This window comes from Rhyacophila brunnea, unplaced genomic scaffold (genome assembly GCF_057557595.1).
Source record: "Rhyacophila brunnea isolate RB1 unplaced genomic scaffold, BYU_Rbru_1.0 scaffold_22, whole genome shotgun sequence".
NCBI lineage: Eukaryota > Metazoa > Arthropoda > Insecta > Trichoptera > Rhyacophilidae > Rhyacophila > Rhyacophila brunnea.
In genome coordinates, this window is record NW_028232882.1 from 32397388 (window position 1) to 32413771 (window position 16384).

The following is a 16384-nucleotide window of genomic DNA, read 5'->3' on the forward strand; positions in this document are numbered from 1 at the left end:
AAAATAAAGAACTTTGCATAAATTGCTTGCAGAAATAAATTTTAACAATGTTAATAAATCGTTAAAGCTATATTTCTTTCCTTGCTGTCGCGCGCGTGCTCACATGCGAACGCAAAAATGGCGAAATACTCTCGGACCGACAGTACCGATCAAGCCTCCAGCTGAGAACCCCGCACCCCGCGCCACTCCTTCGCCCACTCGAGCATATTCCATTGAAAATGGTACTGCATGAAATTATACAGATGGTCACTTTATGATATTAGTACCGCGGTTTATGATAATTATTGGATGTATCAGTGCGCGGGCGAGCTTAATACACGCTTAAATAATATTGATATTTTCATATAATATACATAATTGTATGTATATTATAATTACATTTTTCTCAATTTGCTTGGAGGTGCTGGAGTTACGCAGTGCATATGGACGAGCCGCCACTGGTTATACTAATAATTATAAACATGTCATCACGGGTCGGCAACCTTTTAGACTTATAGGTAACATTCAATATTTACTTTTAATATTGTTATGTTTTTGACACCGGAAATCATTACCAACGAGCCCCGATCCTTCACGTGGTCCAGTGGAAGGTGTATGTCAGTAATAAGACTCGATGGATGTTAATCTTCAGAGATGTTTATTCGTCATGTCTCAATTAACAGTTATAGGTAAATCATTCTACAGTGGCGCCATGGGTACGGAAAAGGCGACTAGCAGTTGTAGTGGTATTGTCTGTTAGCATTAAATCAGGCATTGCAGCAAACAATTCCAATACATACGCGAAACGCCTATGGTGCTACTGTAGAATGATTTACCTATACATGGTGTAAAAATAAAAGGGAAAGAACTCAGGAGAATTCGATCCGCAGTGAAACAACTCGGTGAGCAGAGCTGAGTTAAGTTTGAACAAGTTGAATGGTCCGAGTTAAATGATATCAGAATCATTTACAATAGTATAAATATGAAATAGTAAGTAAGTAATATTATTGATGCTTGGTTCACGTACAAGGGTTTATATGTGTGTAGTAACACAGCTAGATAGGATGGATAAATTGGGGTTGGTCAATAATATAATATTGAGTGGGTACCTACATTGCAATAGTCAAATATTCTTAACAATGTACATAATAATTAGTAACTTAGGACGTCGATGATTAAACAAAATACGATTTACTGTCATTGGGGAGATATCATAGAGAAAATAGTTACGGATACATAACAATCAGGCAGTGACATTTTTTTAAATTTAAAATTAAAACTGTAAAAAAAGAAGTATTTATATTATTTACCAAAAATAAAACAAACACGAGTAATAAGAGTGAATAAGAAAGAAACAAAAATATTGAGTAAAATATAAAATAGTAGATTAAAAACAAAACACAATTTATGCATCCAATATCTGTCTTCCTGGTTAATGTGGCTTATGCTGCTATTTTCCCATTGAAAATTTAAAAAGTCAATTATCACGATCAACCTTAATTGGATAATATGGGGTCCATAGAGTGAATGTTGTATTAATAGATTTTCTACGAGAAATAGCTGTTGTTCATTCACCAAACCAATAGGGTTCATTCACAAGATCAAAAATATAAATTGAAAAAATAAAAACAATATGCAATTTATTATAACTTTAAAACATAATACTACTTCTAAATAAGGAATTATACGGGATTTTAGTAGCGTAACGTGGCACCGAAAGGTGCGTGTTGGGCATAACGTATAAAATTAAAAAAATAACGTGCAAAGATCACAAAGGAACCAATGGATAAGGAAGCAAATAAGAGTACGCAATGTGATAGATGAAAAAATATAGGTACACATCGCTCGGCGAGTGGACAACTGATGGACAAATGCGGTCATACAGTAGCACCCAAGGAGCACTAAACGCCCACAGGTACGCCTGAAAATCCGCTTAATAAACGAACTTACTCATAAAGTTCAGTGGATGTAGATGATAGCAAATAACTAGGGATCAAGAAGAATGGATGGAGCTAGTAGATCGACTTTGGCTGATAATGATGGTATATTTAATGAAGTCTTTATTGCACTTAACATTTGTTTGTACCTACCCCTGTTCCTGTGACATTAAAGAAAATTTAATATATTCACCTGTAACCGCCTTAGTGTTCAATGAACAACTGGCCTCTAGTGAACTGATGCATACTTTATAATAGAAAGTATATGTCAACATTTAATTGTTGGAACAATCATTTAATATTATAGCTCATTGTTAATGTTAAAAATGGAACAATGGCATGAAAGAATCAGTTGGCCATAAGGGCATTTACAGGTTTCAACAAAGCTTTTGAAAAAAACAGTTTTAGACTTGAATCTATTTATTATCATTTATTACAATGAATAAGATAATAATATTATTTAAAGTGTCTTTTATTAGTACCTATTATTTTTATTTGTAATTATTAACAGTACACTGATTAAGAGCATTGGCATGCGACTTGACGACTGGGAAAATAGAGGAATCCCCATTGATTGTTCACCATTCATAGAGTATACGCACTATAACTTTGCACTTTTTACTACATTGATACGCCTCCTTGCCTGATTACCTAGCATAAAATTAGATCAAATGATATTCACTTGTATTTTTTTGACTATATTACATCATTTTCATCCGAGAGCCGAAGTGCAAAGTGGCAACTCTACATGTCATCTTTTCCAGGTGTATTTCTACAAAGCATGCTCACTGTTCACTCTGTTGAATCTCATAGGTCATCTTCTGCTCTTGAAACATTTTTGCCTGCTATCACGAAGGATGGTTTCCAATCCAGGCGTCCTAAAGAATTAAAATTTATATGCAACTGTTAATTAACTACGTCGTCACAGCCATGACCTATTCTGGGACAGAACCTTTTCCTTGTGTGATGCTTATCAGATACCATGAGCGAGGACTGAAAGACTAGTCAATGCACTCCCCAAACACGTAGACAATTTCAGTGATATGCAGTGTATTTTGTTTTTGAAATTAAATTTTATTGTATAACATTGTTTATATTTTTTTCTGTCTTGTGGGGGGGGGGGGGAGATAATATCTTGTTTGATTAGAATCAGATTTATTTCAATGTGTATCTCATGCTGTGAACGTCTTGAATTTTAACTTGTTACTCAAAAGATTTCCAGGACATGATGCGGGAAACCGAATAAAAAATGAAAAATAATCTTTATTTAGATTTTTCAAAAATTGATAATCCAGGACTCACAAGCACTAGATATTTTATAATAGGTATGTTTCTGATGTGTTTAAAATTATACATGCTCAGAAAAGAATGATTATATTTTCAACTCTTGTGACTTATTCGTTAAAAATAAAAAAATAGTGTATTGTTAACAAAAAATGGAAGAAATATTGACAATAATTTTATTAAATTATTATTTTAAAACAATACAAAACAAATACATATAAAACAATATCATAAAATAAACAATTTAAAAATAAAATACTTAAATGAAATAAACACGATAAATAGTATCACTATAACAATTATTAGTGTAGATCTGAAATCCTGGTGGAAAGACATTGTAAGAGTATACAATAAAATATGTTAATAATAAATAAGTAGTAAAGAAATAAATAAATTAATGATAACACGTATAAATACTAATAATAGCTTATAGCTTAAATAATAAAAATCATTGATAATGATGGTGATTGACGTTGGTAATCATTGAATGGGTGAATTATTTCAGTGTTGACTTAAAAGCCCAGACTCTCTGAGTTATAATTATTAATGTAAAGGCTCGAATAAAATAATATGAAAAACGTGGTGTCATATCGATATGACAATAAAATTTAAAAAAACATAATTCAGTCTATAATGGAACTGAAAATACTCTAACCTTCCGGGTACGGCAAGATTATTGCAAGATATATTTAAAAAAAACCTGATTTATAGAAACAAAATGTAAATTGACAATGCCAATTTAATAATAACCATATAAAAATACTAGTCATGGAGAATGAGTCACTTAAAATCAATTGCATTTCATGTGTCGTTCTTACTGATTAGGTCATTCGAGTCACGAATAACAATATTTCAGAGGTGAGCCGATGTGAGAGGGAGGTAAAAACAGAGACAAATTTATAAATAATGTCTTGACCATGATTCTTCTGAAGACTCTGGGTAGTCGTAGAATATTTCTGGTTGATAATTGCGACGTTTTTTAATATATTGTCTTAAAATATTTTTCAAGAGATTTGTACGCAATAGTAATTCATTATCAGTAAATCGACTATCATCAATTGACGATTCATAACTGTAATTTTTATCGTCACCATCGTGGTTATAATAATCATTATTGTTCAGGATATTTTCTCCTTTGCTGAAGAGCTTTTCTTCACCTATTTTGGCAGCGTCGTAGTGGTATTGACATCCTGTAAACAAACAAAAAAAAACAATTAAATAAGTAAGAATGTATTATAATTTTATTATACTATAAAAGAGTCTATAAAGAGTCCAGTGGGACTCTTTGGAAAAGGCTTTCACCCGAAGAGGGGTTCTTACAAACCAAACAAACTAATTACGTATCACTGTCTAATTTATAAACATTATCTAATAGTATTATATACAAAATAAAAAATCTTAATATATGTATATATTATGTATTATACAAAAATAATAATAATTAATTTTATATAAACAAGAAAATAAGTAGATAATACAATCATAGATATATATATATATCCATAGGTTATATATTATTATATATTCATTATATATAGTCAATTAACTGTCATTTACTTTTGTTTGTAAGAAATAAAAAGGCTTTTTATATTATATTTATATTATATAAAAGAGATTTACCTACTGCAGGGTTGATATATAATAATGAGAGGGATTGAACTGGGGAAAATTGCGATACAGTGTAATGATATTATAAACCCTTTTTCTTTTTAATATTTTTTGTTTTTATATTATAATTCTACGAATCTAAATACTCGGTAGTCAGTGATAGTTATTTAAATACGTATAATATGAAAAAAAAATGAATTCTGATAGACTTTGTTCTAAAAGTCTTTAAAAATAGTGTTTTGGTATTGGGTGGGGGTAGGTCCTTAAAATATTATAAATAATTAACGCTCCAGTGGGTCTATTCTATATACAGTGCGGATAACGGATATCGACGGTAATTTATCATATTTATGTATTGAGGTGGTTAATTGTTATAATAATTAAACCGTCTAAACACTATAAACTGTCAAAAGTGCTATGTTTTAACAGCCTCTCTCTTGGCTGTGTTAACTTTTAGAACAGTTTTGATAGTTTACACGGCTAACTTATTGTAACAATTATAATACTTCGATACAAACATATATGAAAAACTACTCTCGATAACTGCCGATAGCAGTCTTGTGTATAGCATAGATGCACAGGTACACTTTCCACGGACACAAAAGGGCCAGAAATCGACTGAGATCCTATCACACTTCGCGTACGAGGCAGATTATCAGAATCAATACCTTTCGACAGTTGCTTCACGTCTCCGACCAAGATCCTGTAGTTGACTGTGGAATTGTTCAAAGTCCCCGTCATGTATTTCTGGAATCTGTTCGTTATAAGCCAGAGACTTTCGGCGCCTTGGTGAGAGACAATCTTCATCCCGCTTGGAAACTGCAGTGTGGTGTTGTCTTGCGCGATTCTCTGGATGTAAGGTCCTCCGTATGGATTGTCTATCCGCCAGCAGCCAAGGGCTAACTCCTCGTTCAGGCTGAAGTACATGATGCCGGAGCTGTCGATTGCTGAAGCGGCTGATTGGCAGTCTCTTTTACCACGGTATACCTGAAGATATTCAACGTTTAAAATATTATTAGCTTATGCGTTTATGGATACAGTTTGATCTCAATGGAGATATGTTTGAAAGTAAATCTGAAAAAAATATTACGGAATGGTTGAATTGGCAGCAGGCTGTTATTTATCATCACTAGCAACATTTACACATCTGGTATACTAAAATTTATTTACAAAGACCATACTTTTATACAAAACGTCTTAGTAGAACCAATTAATGTGAACACTCTCTACCAGATGAACGTTGCAGAAAAACTGTGTCCCGATGAAAAAGAAAATCCTTTCTATTTATATCAAATCGAGTATTAATACTGTTTTTATTTTGTTAACTGTCAATTCATGGTGAAACTGCATTGTATTGTTGTTTTAATTTAATAAAACGCAATTTTTTGTAGCACTTATTCCACTTTTAATCAATAAATTAGGACACTTTCAACCGAGGCGGACGAAACCGGTCCTAATTTATTGATTATAAGTGGAATAAGTACTACAAAAAATTGCGTTTTATTAAATTAAAACAACAATATTAATATTGTGACTATACCAAAATTAGATTTGATATAAATAAAAAAAATACACATTTATGTATATTTCAACCATAGGCGCAACTAAATTTTGGACTCGCTGGCATTCGGAGAGGGAACGTCGAGCTGGTAACACGTCAATTTGTTTCGTGATGGCGACGGGGGTATTAACTCTTAAGCCGTGTAAAGATGACTAAAAACGTTACCCATTTACTTGAAAAAGAAAACATGTAAATGAAAATATTATTATTATAACTAATAGAACAATTAACAGAACATCAAATGGACGCATTTTGGATTTATATGACAAATTATATTTCGTTTGGCATGCGTAATTTAAACCCGCGACCCGCGATCCGCGCATCGTCTAGCCACGATCTTTTTAGACCGTGCATCAACTGAGGTATAGCCTTAAGGATTAATATCTTCTATTTTGTCTGTTTGGAAATTTATGTAGTTTCAGATAATAGTATATTGCTCTTCTAAGATGCATGTGCTGTTAAAAAACAAATACATACACTAGAAAGAATTAGTACTTTGTAATAGTCTACCTGGAAAGACAGTGGCGATGCACGTGTGTTGTTGACAAATGTAGTGGAGTTTCTGATGACGCTCGTGGCCACTCTGTTCTCCGTGAGTGAAGCCAGAGCGTGGAAGTGAAGGTATCTCTCTTCTCCAATTAGTGGACCAAGACCCATACTAAAAATTCCATCCATCAGCTCGAATTGTTCACCTTTACAGAAAAAAGTAAGAGAAAATCTATAATAACATATATCGGTTGAAAACAAAACCAACTGTTTCGATCAACAATAAAGTCACGCGTCATCGAGAAGATGAGCTGACGTTGTCCATCCGCAATGATGCAAAACAAACAAAATTCATTACATTTTATTAAAAAAAATACAATTCAAAATAATATATAAATCATATTATTGTAGTCGAGTCACACTAGTGAAACAATAAACAACCACAAAAACAGTTATGTGTTTAAATTCTAATGGATTTAAGTATTGTACTATTCCATTTGAGTTGTTTTTTTGCGACCCGGGTTTCACCTTTTGGCATCTTCAGGCACTATGTACACTCACCAAAAGGCAAATATACACTAACAATAAATACAATTAACTCTAACTTGTATAACATATCAATAACCGAAAAAAACGGTTAGGTACATGTTCAAATACGCGCGTTGACATAATCTTACTCCCTACTTTAGTTATCGTTTGTCAATTTATGGCTACGGGCGTATGTTGTAGCTTAACCACTGGGAAATACCAATAGAAATGGCGTATTTCAAAACTACCTTATTCTTAGGTCAATAATTATTATAAAACAATCATTATTCGTAGGATGTTTATCACACTTGAATGGTCAAAGACATAACTTATAATCAGTATCTTTAGAATTATCTTCAAATGTGTTAATCATGCCCATTTTTTGAATAATAAAATGGCTAATTCTTGCCAGATTTGGGATCACAGAGATTATAAATATAATTTTTAATCGTAAATATTTCACTATATAATGTTAATAATAATAATTTTACAATGGTGTTATAAATGCGTTTAAAAATTAATAAATCTAAAAAATCTTAACACCACTGCACATGGATGTAATGAAATATGACTATATTCTAAAACATTAGATCGAGAGGTTTAAAAGAATACCATTTTATGTAATAAAAATACTTTATGCAGTCATCAAATGTTTAAAATAAATATAAAGGATAATAAGGCTTCAAAATTATATACATACCTATATTATCTACAACGTTTAAGGAATGTCCAGGGTTATCCTCTGAAAATACCATAAAACCTCCATTTTGACCTACGTGACGCATGTGGGCCCTTAGGGGTTCAAAATGTGCTACGGGATGGGAGGATCAGTCTGATAACATTTTAAATATCATGAAAAACGACATTATACACTAATCGTCAGCTGAATGCAGAACAACTATTCTAACTTACATTTGAAATTTTTGAGGAGAGAGTTTTTTGAAACAACTTACTGAAAGTATTTATTATCTTTATGGATAAATGTATAGATAATATTTTAGTAAGATTATTGATGAAAAAAATGGTGCATACACTTGTCCATATAAATAATAAATAACTGAAGTAGGCTGTTTCAAAAAACTCTTCTGCAAAATATTTCAAATGTGAGTTAGAATAGTTCTGCATTTAGCTGACGACTTTCTTCCCGTATCGGCAGCTTATTGTGATAGCACGCGACAGCGCATAACGTGATAATAATGTATTTGACACGTAAAGATCGCAGAACGGAAGTAGAGCAGAAAATTTTATTTAAATAACTTACCAGCTATACGATGTGTTCCTGAAGAGGGGAAAGGGTAGAAAAGCTTATTATCAATTCTCCAAGCTGTATTCCGAGCATGATCGTAGACTATTAAACCAAAACCGCCTACATCAGCAATATATACAAACAGATCTTCACATTGATCGTCTCTCACATCGAGTATCTGTAAAGTTGATTAAATTTAGAATTAGTCACCTCGCACATAAAAACAACTTCAGACAACTGCAACTTCACAAGTTTTATACATGTTTCATATACTATACAGTACACATAATATGAAGCCTGAAACCTTTTCGGCTTTTAGTTTTAATAATAAATGGTAAGTAGAAGATAAGAAGTCTGTAAACGTATTAAATGTTATCATAGTAATTTTTAAAATAATACAAAACTATTTAAAGTAGTAACAAAATATGAGACTAACATAATTTATAATAATTACAAGATAAAAAGAACTACTTATATAGAACGTTTTTAAATTTTCTGTTGAATCATATAAACTTGACTTGACTAGTTAGTTTAAACGATCAAAAAAATTGTACTTGATAGAAATACTGAATAATTAAATGTCATTTCATATTGATTTCCATAGTAACGCACGTAGGTACATATTATTTAATAATTTAGTTGCTAATGGTATCGAAATAACTTTTCATACAAAAGAGAATTAACTAAAAATGAATTCAATCCTACTTAAAGATGGCTAAAACTTAAAAGTATTTAAAAAATGCATTGGCACCGTGTTCTGATATATTCTAAAAGTTTCAAATGTCTAGCTAGTCGGGAAGTTAGTTAAAAATCGACAAATAAGATTACGACCTTAGAAAAAAGTCGTAAAAAATCAAACACACCGAAAAAGTAATACTGAGTAAAATAAAAAAATAATAGATTGACAAAAAAAAAGTTTATCCATCACTGTCTCCCAGTGGCGAAGGATGGAGGTGGGTTGTTAAAGTCCGACATAAATAGTGCATACTAAATTTTGTCAGTCAAAAGTATTTGTTTTCATTGAACTAAGACTATAATGTGTATATAGTGTTTGTTAGTTTTTAAATTTCAATTAAACCCTGCCTAATCCAAGCCATAGTAGATGATAGCCAAAAAATATTCGTTTATTTATAAAAATATCTAAAATTGTGGAAGAATATTTTTTTATCGATTATGGTTTGGTTTAGGCAGGGATTAATGAATTTTAAAAAACTAACCAACAAAATCTGTAATATGTATTATTAATTCAACGAAAGCAAATAATAAAGATGACTGCAAAAGTGTGCACTATCTTGTTGGATCTCTCATAACATAGTACCTAAACTATTATGGTTCGGCTTAGGCAGGGTTTAATAGAATTTAAAAAACTAACAAGCACCATTTGCAAATTGTCATCATAGTTCAATGAATACAAATAGGTATGACAGACAAAGTTTAATGTGCGCTATTTAAATCGAATCTTAACAGCCTACCTCCACTGCTCGCCACTGCTGTCTCCTTGCTAAATTTGAATTTTGTGGATGTTCTCTGTTAAATTATTTTTGTACTCATTTTCAAAAATAAACGTTATTGATGTCTACATTAAAATATGTCTTTTTATGAAAATCTCTTTCAAAATAAGGTCGTAATTCTACTGATGCAGAGCCCAAACAATCGACTTAATCTCAAGCCTGTTTTGGACAAAGTTATGTGAAATATTGGTAGGTAGAGTAATAGTAGTTTGATTGAAATTCTCACCGGAAATGTAAACACTGATGTATCTCGATAAACTGGAGTCTGGAACCTATATCTATGAACCAATCGGTCAGTTTTAAGGTCGAACACGAGCAGTTGTGGTGGGCAATGCTGGACGCGCCCAATGCGTCCAGAGTCTAAAGCCCACATTCTACCGCATGGATCCATCTGGAAAGAGATTGATTACCTACTTTAGTATACAATTATTATGAGGTACCGAGACTATTTTATTTGGATTTTATTTTCAAATAGTTTCAACTAATATTAAACATTTAATTTAACATCTTTATATTATTTATATTTTAACATTTAGCAAGAAACAAGAAACAAGAAGCAATTTTTTTTATTTCTTTTACATTATTAATGTACTCGTATAATTACGTTTTTGATATTGTGTTATATTTGTAGTATTCAGGTTTAGCGGTGGATAGGTATTGTAGATGAAAGACGGTAGTAGTTCGTAAGAGGCGAGAATTTATTTACTGTTTCAAATAACTACACGGGTGCAATCGATGCAACATAATAAATATAACGGTGATTCGGTGCGATGTGTTTTTAACAGAAAATTGTAATCGAATGAGACGTCTAATTGATTCTGACCCGCTATGTTTTCGGACATTATTAATAGCCATTAGTTAAAATTTGTCGCACTTAAGTATGGCGCCTATAGCATAGTGGTCTATGTACACGGGCGCGAAACCCGAGAGATGCAGGTTCGATTCCTGCTGTGTGTCTTACTTTTTTCAAAAAAGATTTTTTCTATTGGTTACAATTAGGCTTAGGATTCTTAGGTATTTAAATATTTTTTTTGAGTGACCCCGAAACAAAATATCAAAAATATCTATCTGTTTATAATGAAATTTTAATAAAATATTTTCCAATTATATCTATATATTTTAGGTACCTATTATTCATTTTTAGCACCTAAAAATCCTAAGTCAAGTTATAATATATTTTTACAGAAGTGTTTTCAAAATTGTATAAATATGTTATATTATGATATTACCGCAACTCTGAACACGGAGACCATTCCTTCACACTTAGTAGGGTTGACGTGCCATGAATAATCAGGATAAGGCTTAAGTAGTGGACCACCAGGGCCTGGTTTCTTATCCATCACAACTGTTGTCAGCGTCATTGGTCTTCCAGTTTGGAATCTAGGTATAGTTACGAATATTCTTTGACCTATCAATATAAATACAATATATTATAGTTCGTTATGAAAGTAAAATTTATATTGATCTTATACAGTTGTTGTTATCAGTCAGAAAAGCAATTTCATAAAACAAATAATGCTGTAGTAATCACTCTGGAAAATGTAACCATAAATAATAAGACTGAGATACGTGATACGCATTAAGTTGTGATCAAACTGAGATGCATGTCACGTCACTGTCATACTGTCACGGTGAAAAATTTAGTATATGGTTTCGTCATTTTGCAGAATATTTTGAACGATCAGGACCTCTCTAAATTCAATTATAGAGAATGACAACTGTAATGTATTAGTATTTTGAATTATTATTAATTATTAATGCAAATTTCAGTTAATTTTAACAGTTTTTACGTGTGCGTCCGTTAAAATTACTTGAAATATTATATCCATAGATAATATTTTGAACAGAACCCAACCTGCATACCATATTATAATAGGTAATATACTTATAGAAAATACATAGTGCCAACCACTAAAAACAAAAAAGTGATTTTGACATGATTCGAAAAAGTGTAGACATCTAGAAAACGTCATGCAGGTGTCGATGCAGTGCAATTAAGCGTGAGATGACCTCTTTGTTGTTTTGGTGATTTCGACAGATTTCGCCAACTGACAATGTTCGTTTAAAGGTTTAAAATGTGCCACGGGATGGGACCATCAGTCTGATAACATTTTAAACACCAAGAAAAACGACAATACACACATTCCCCCCCCCCCTTGCGGCAGCTTACAAAGACGTCACGTGATAGTCCGTGACATGCACCATAATATATTTCGCGCTTTAAAGTTAGTGCGCGCTATTCCGGGGAGGAGTTATTATTTGAAGTTCTCCATGGAGTGATCGTGTGGAAATAACGATATAATATTTAGATCCGTAATCCACCATTATCTTAAAATTACAGTTCACTGCAGAAAGCGCAACCACGTTATTTATAGTATGATATTTGAATTATTTAGCAAACGCATGAAGTATAATAACATTGGTAAGCTCCATACTCCATAAATTTAATATTAACATCGCTCTGTTACATTCCGATATTTTGACACTCGTAAAGTTTTGATCAAATTGAGGTGCATGTCGCATACTATCACGTGACGTCACAGTAAGCTGCCGCTATGGGTATGTGTGTAATATCGTTTTATTTGTGTTTAAAATGTTATCAGACTGATGCTTCAATCCTGTAGCACATTTTGAACCTTTAAACGAACATTGACAGCCAGACCAACAATGAGGTCACCTTACGTTGAACTGCACTGCATCGAAACCTGCATGACTCAATGAACGTTTTTATTATCTTCTACATACCTACACTTTTCGACTGTCATATCGAAATCACGTTTTTTTTGTTTTTAGCGGTTGGCATTATGTATTTTCTATAAGAATGTTGTTCATTATCTATGGTCTGCCAGTTGGGCTCTGTTCAAAATATAATCTATGGATGTCATGTCGCAAGTAATTTTAACGCACGCACACGTAGAAAATGTTTAAATAATTGAAATTAGCATGATTAATAATAATTAATAATAATTCAAATTACTAATACATTATAGTTGGCACTCTTCATCAGTGTCACTCTTCAGTGAATTTACAGAGATGGTTATTGTTCAAAATATTCTGCAAAATGACAAAACCATAGACTAAATTTGTCGCCGCGACAGCGACATGCATCTCAATTTGATTCGCGCTTAACGGTGGCCATTTTATATGTTCACATCAATATACAAACATTTTTTTTTGTAAGTACTTAAAAAAATAATTATTATTAGTATTGGTCATACCTTTAGTACCGTAGTCTACCGCTACATCAATAGGGACAGAATTTCCTTTGATATAAGACTGATCAGTAAGTGCCTGATTCCTGGCAGTCTCATTTGGGAACAAAAATTCTAATTCTTTCCATTCCAAGATCGTCTTAAGAGGTGATTGGGTTGAACCCATTAATGACAAAACTCCCTGTCTTGGTGGTGAACGTGCAATTATGTCGGAAATGTGAAATAGCAGAAACGTTGAAAGAATAAGTATATTCATGTTGTTGCCTGCAGCTGATATGGTAACTTTCAATGCTTTGGTGTACCTGAAAAAAAGGTTCCAAATTAAAAGGAATGTGAACAAATATAATATTATGAACTTTCTTATATTGCTAGTCTGCCTTGAAAGTTTAAGTAGACAATCCCGGTAAATTATACTGAAAAATATTAAAAGATACAAAAATGTATGCTACATAATTATAGTTTCCGTTTAGAAACGGTGTTCGGCAAGGTGACACGAACTCACCCAAATTATTCGACGCTGTTTTGAAAGATACTCATTAACGGCAAATGTCTACCTCAATCTCTTGTGCTTTGAAAATGTCATTATTGTATTTTATTCGATGTTCAAGTGAAATATTTTCATTGGTGGGATAATTATAATTTTCTACAGGTGTGTCGTGTTGCTCATCTTCAATATTTTCTTTCAGAACAATAAATATTATATTTTACCTTTTTATAATCAAATATGGTAATATACCATAAAAAAAGACAACATGCGTTGAAATAGTTATTAAAAAATGTAAATCCCAACAGCGGTTTGAACTTGGGGTAAATGTATGGGTATGTAATAAACATGAGAGTCCGACGCTGAGACATGTCCAAGGGACGAATCCAGCGCACCGAAATGAATGTATACATTCGTACAGTAAAGTTGCTGCCAAATATTGGTAAGTCAATAATTTAGGTATTTAGAGTTAACATCGGATTATGTGTCTCATAACTGAATGACGGGATAACTAGAGTCTAGACCAGTGTTTCCTAACCACCGGTCCGCATAAAATATCTACCGGTCCGAAAATAGTATTGTCGCCTATTTTAAAATGCATTCGTGAGGTTGCTGTCAAAAGTCAATAATAAGGTATTTAGAGAATTTACGACAGATGTTGTTGGCGAATAATAATATTTTTGTAGAGTATAAAATAATCAAGTTATTATTGAAATATACTAATAAAGTTAAAAAAAATGTGGGTTTTAAATAATCGCCTACTATGGAGTCTTTGCTACTGTGATACTGTAAACTAGATTAATATTATTTTGTAATTTAAATGCAATCAAATATTTAAAACTTTGGTCCAGCATATTATCAGACAAAGAAGAAGACAGTGACGTTCCGTAGGGGTAGGCAGATTGAGCATCGTTTTGGGGCGGCATTTACTCTTAGGGCGGCAAATCGAAGAGAATCATTTTTGTAAGTATGTACCTCAACTTGTTACTTAATAACGAAAATATCTTTCCATTAAAAAAATTCAGCTCACTGGTTGGATTTTTTTTTTTATTAATTAACATAAAGGGTTTAACAAAACTGTCGGGCTCGCGATGGCGGAAGTGTTGCCTTTCGACATCCTTGGTGAAACTAAAGATGCACCTGCTGCTCCTGGTCAACGATTTTAGTCTGTATCGAAGAGTCGTGCCGTCATTATATCGATTACCGAATTAATAATGCCTACACCTTTGCGATCTTAGGCTTAAATTATCATTGCAAATGTTTTGTGAAGAAGAAAAGCGACACAAATCACTCTTAATTCCACAAAACAGAGCAAATTAATGTACCGCTAAAATGATGAAAAGAAATTACCTATTGTATTACCAAAGTTAAAAATCCCCAAATTTAGGGAAAAATATTTATAAATTTAATTTTGAAGTTTTTGTGGTATATATTTTGTTAGTTATACAACACATTTATTAGTTATTGGAGTCGTGAAAAGATGACAAAAAATACTGTATAAAAAAATGGGGTGGCATTATGGCACTGCCTACGGGCGGAATTTTGTCTATGGACGTCACTGGGAAAAGAAACGAGAAAAATAAAAAGTAGACACAATTAAAATACGATGGTGGATAGAGAAGTATGTGAAGTGAGTCTCATGGATTGCCAATGTGATTAACGGGTGACAGACTTCTTTCAGTTGTGCGACGCCAGTCTCTCCTATTTGGCAAAGTAATAAACAGTGAGAATGACAACTCGGAAAAAAACAAGTAACAGATCCCTTCAAAGGCATAAATGAAATCAAGGATGCCACGGATTTCATATTGATATGGATTGCTTCTGAGCATCAAGAAAACCGTTGTCAAATTAAACGGGTCACATTTCTCAGTCATGAAGAAACTCAGATGAAGAATAGGGTAAGCTGAAAGTAGAAGTGAATAAATAATTTGTCTCACCTTTCACAAACTTAGTAACAAGTGTATAATAAATTATTATGAACTAACGAATTTCTGTCGACCTCACCCGATGGTGCAATAAATAAATTAATATAGAAACTTTGATTTTTCGAACTTATAAACTATTGCATAAGTACATAATATTACGTCAGTATAATAGTCAATTTATTAAATAAAAGATTTTTTAGTGCGGCATCGTATATTAAACACTTGCTAATAAATTAGTATACAATAATAATATGACATATTTTTTTAAAAATGTTGAATGAAGAAAACGTTGCACCTCAATTTTATTCAGTATTTTACTATAGTTTTTAGTATCCGATAAATTATATGAAAACAATTAACGGTTGAAAGTCTATACTAAGTACCAAAAAAATATATAACAAGTTTTTTACTTCAAAACAATTTCTCTCTCTCTCAATCAATACTCTACCATTTTTGTCACACAAATACATTGAAATATGGGCGAGGTCTATGTGCCCCTACATACTCATCTACATAGAACGTTTCAATATTGTCCATATTTAAATATTTTATTCTCCCTTTGTTTATTTTATCTTTAGAATTATATAATCTTATCATAATTACGCTGATGTTCTTCTGTAACT

At 32.2% G+C, this 16384-nt stretch overlaps 1 protein-coding gene across 1 annotated transcript; it reads right to left on the bottom strand.

Moving 5' to 3' along the window:
- Positions 1–99: 99 nt before the first annotated feature.
- Positions 100–15846, bottom strand: LOC147070368 (royal jelly protein-like protein). Its single transcript, XM_085949951.1, has 9 exons — positions 15774–15846; positions 13359–13654; positions 11370–11548; positions 10367–10531; positions 8645–8807; positions 6880–7061; positions 5477–5795; positions 4292–4390; positions 100–224 (listed from the first exon to the last, which is right to left on the bottom strand). Exons 2-9 carry the CDS (start codon positions 13606–13608, stop codon positions 100–102), a joined length of 1482 nt encoding a protein of 493 aa, XP_085806077.1. The 5' UTR covers positions 13609–13654; positions 15774–15846.
- Positions 15847–16384: the final 538 nt, after the last annotated feature.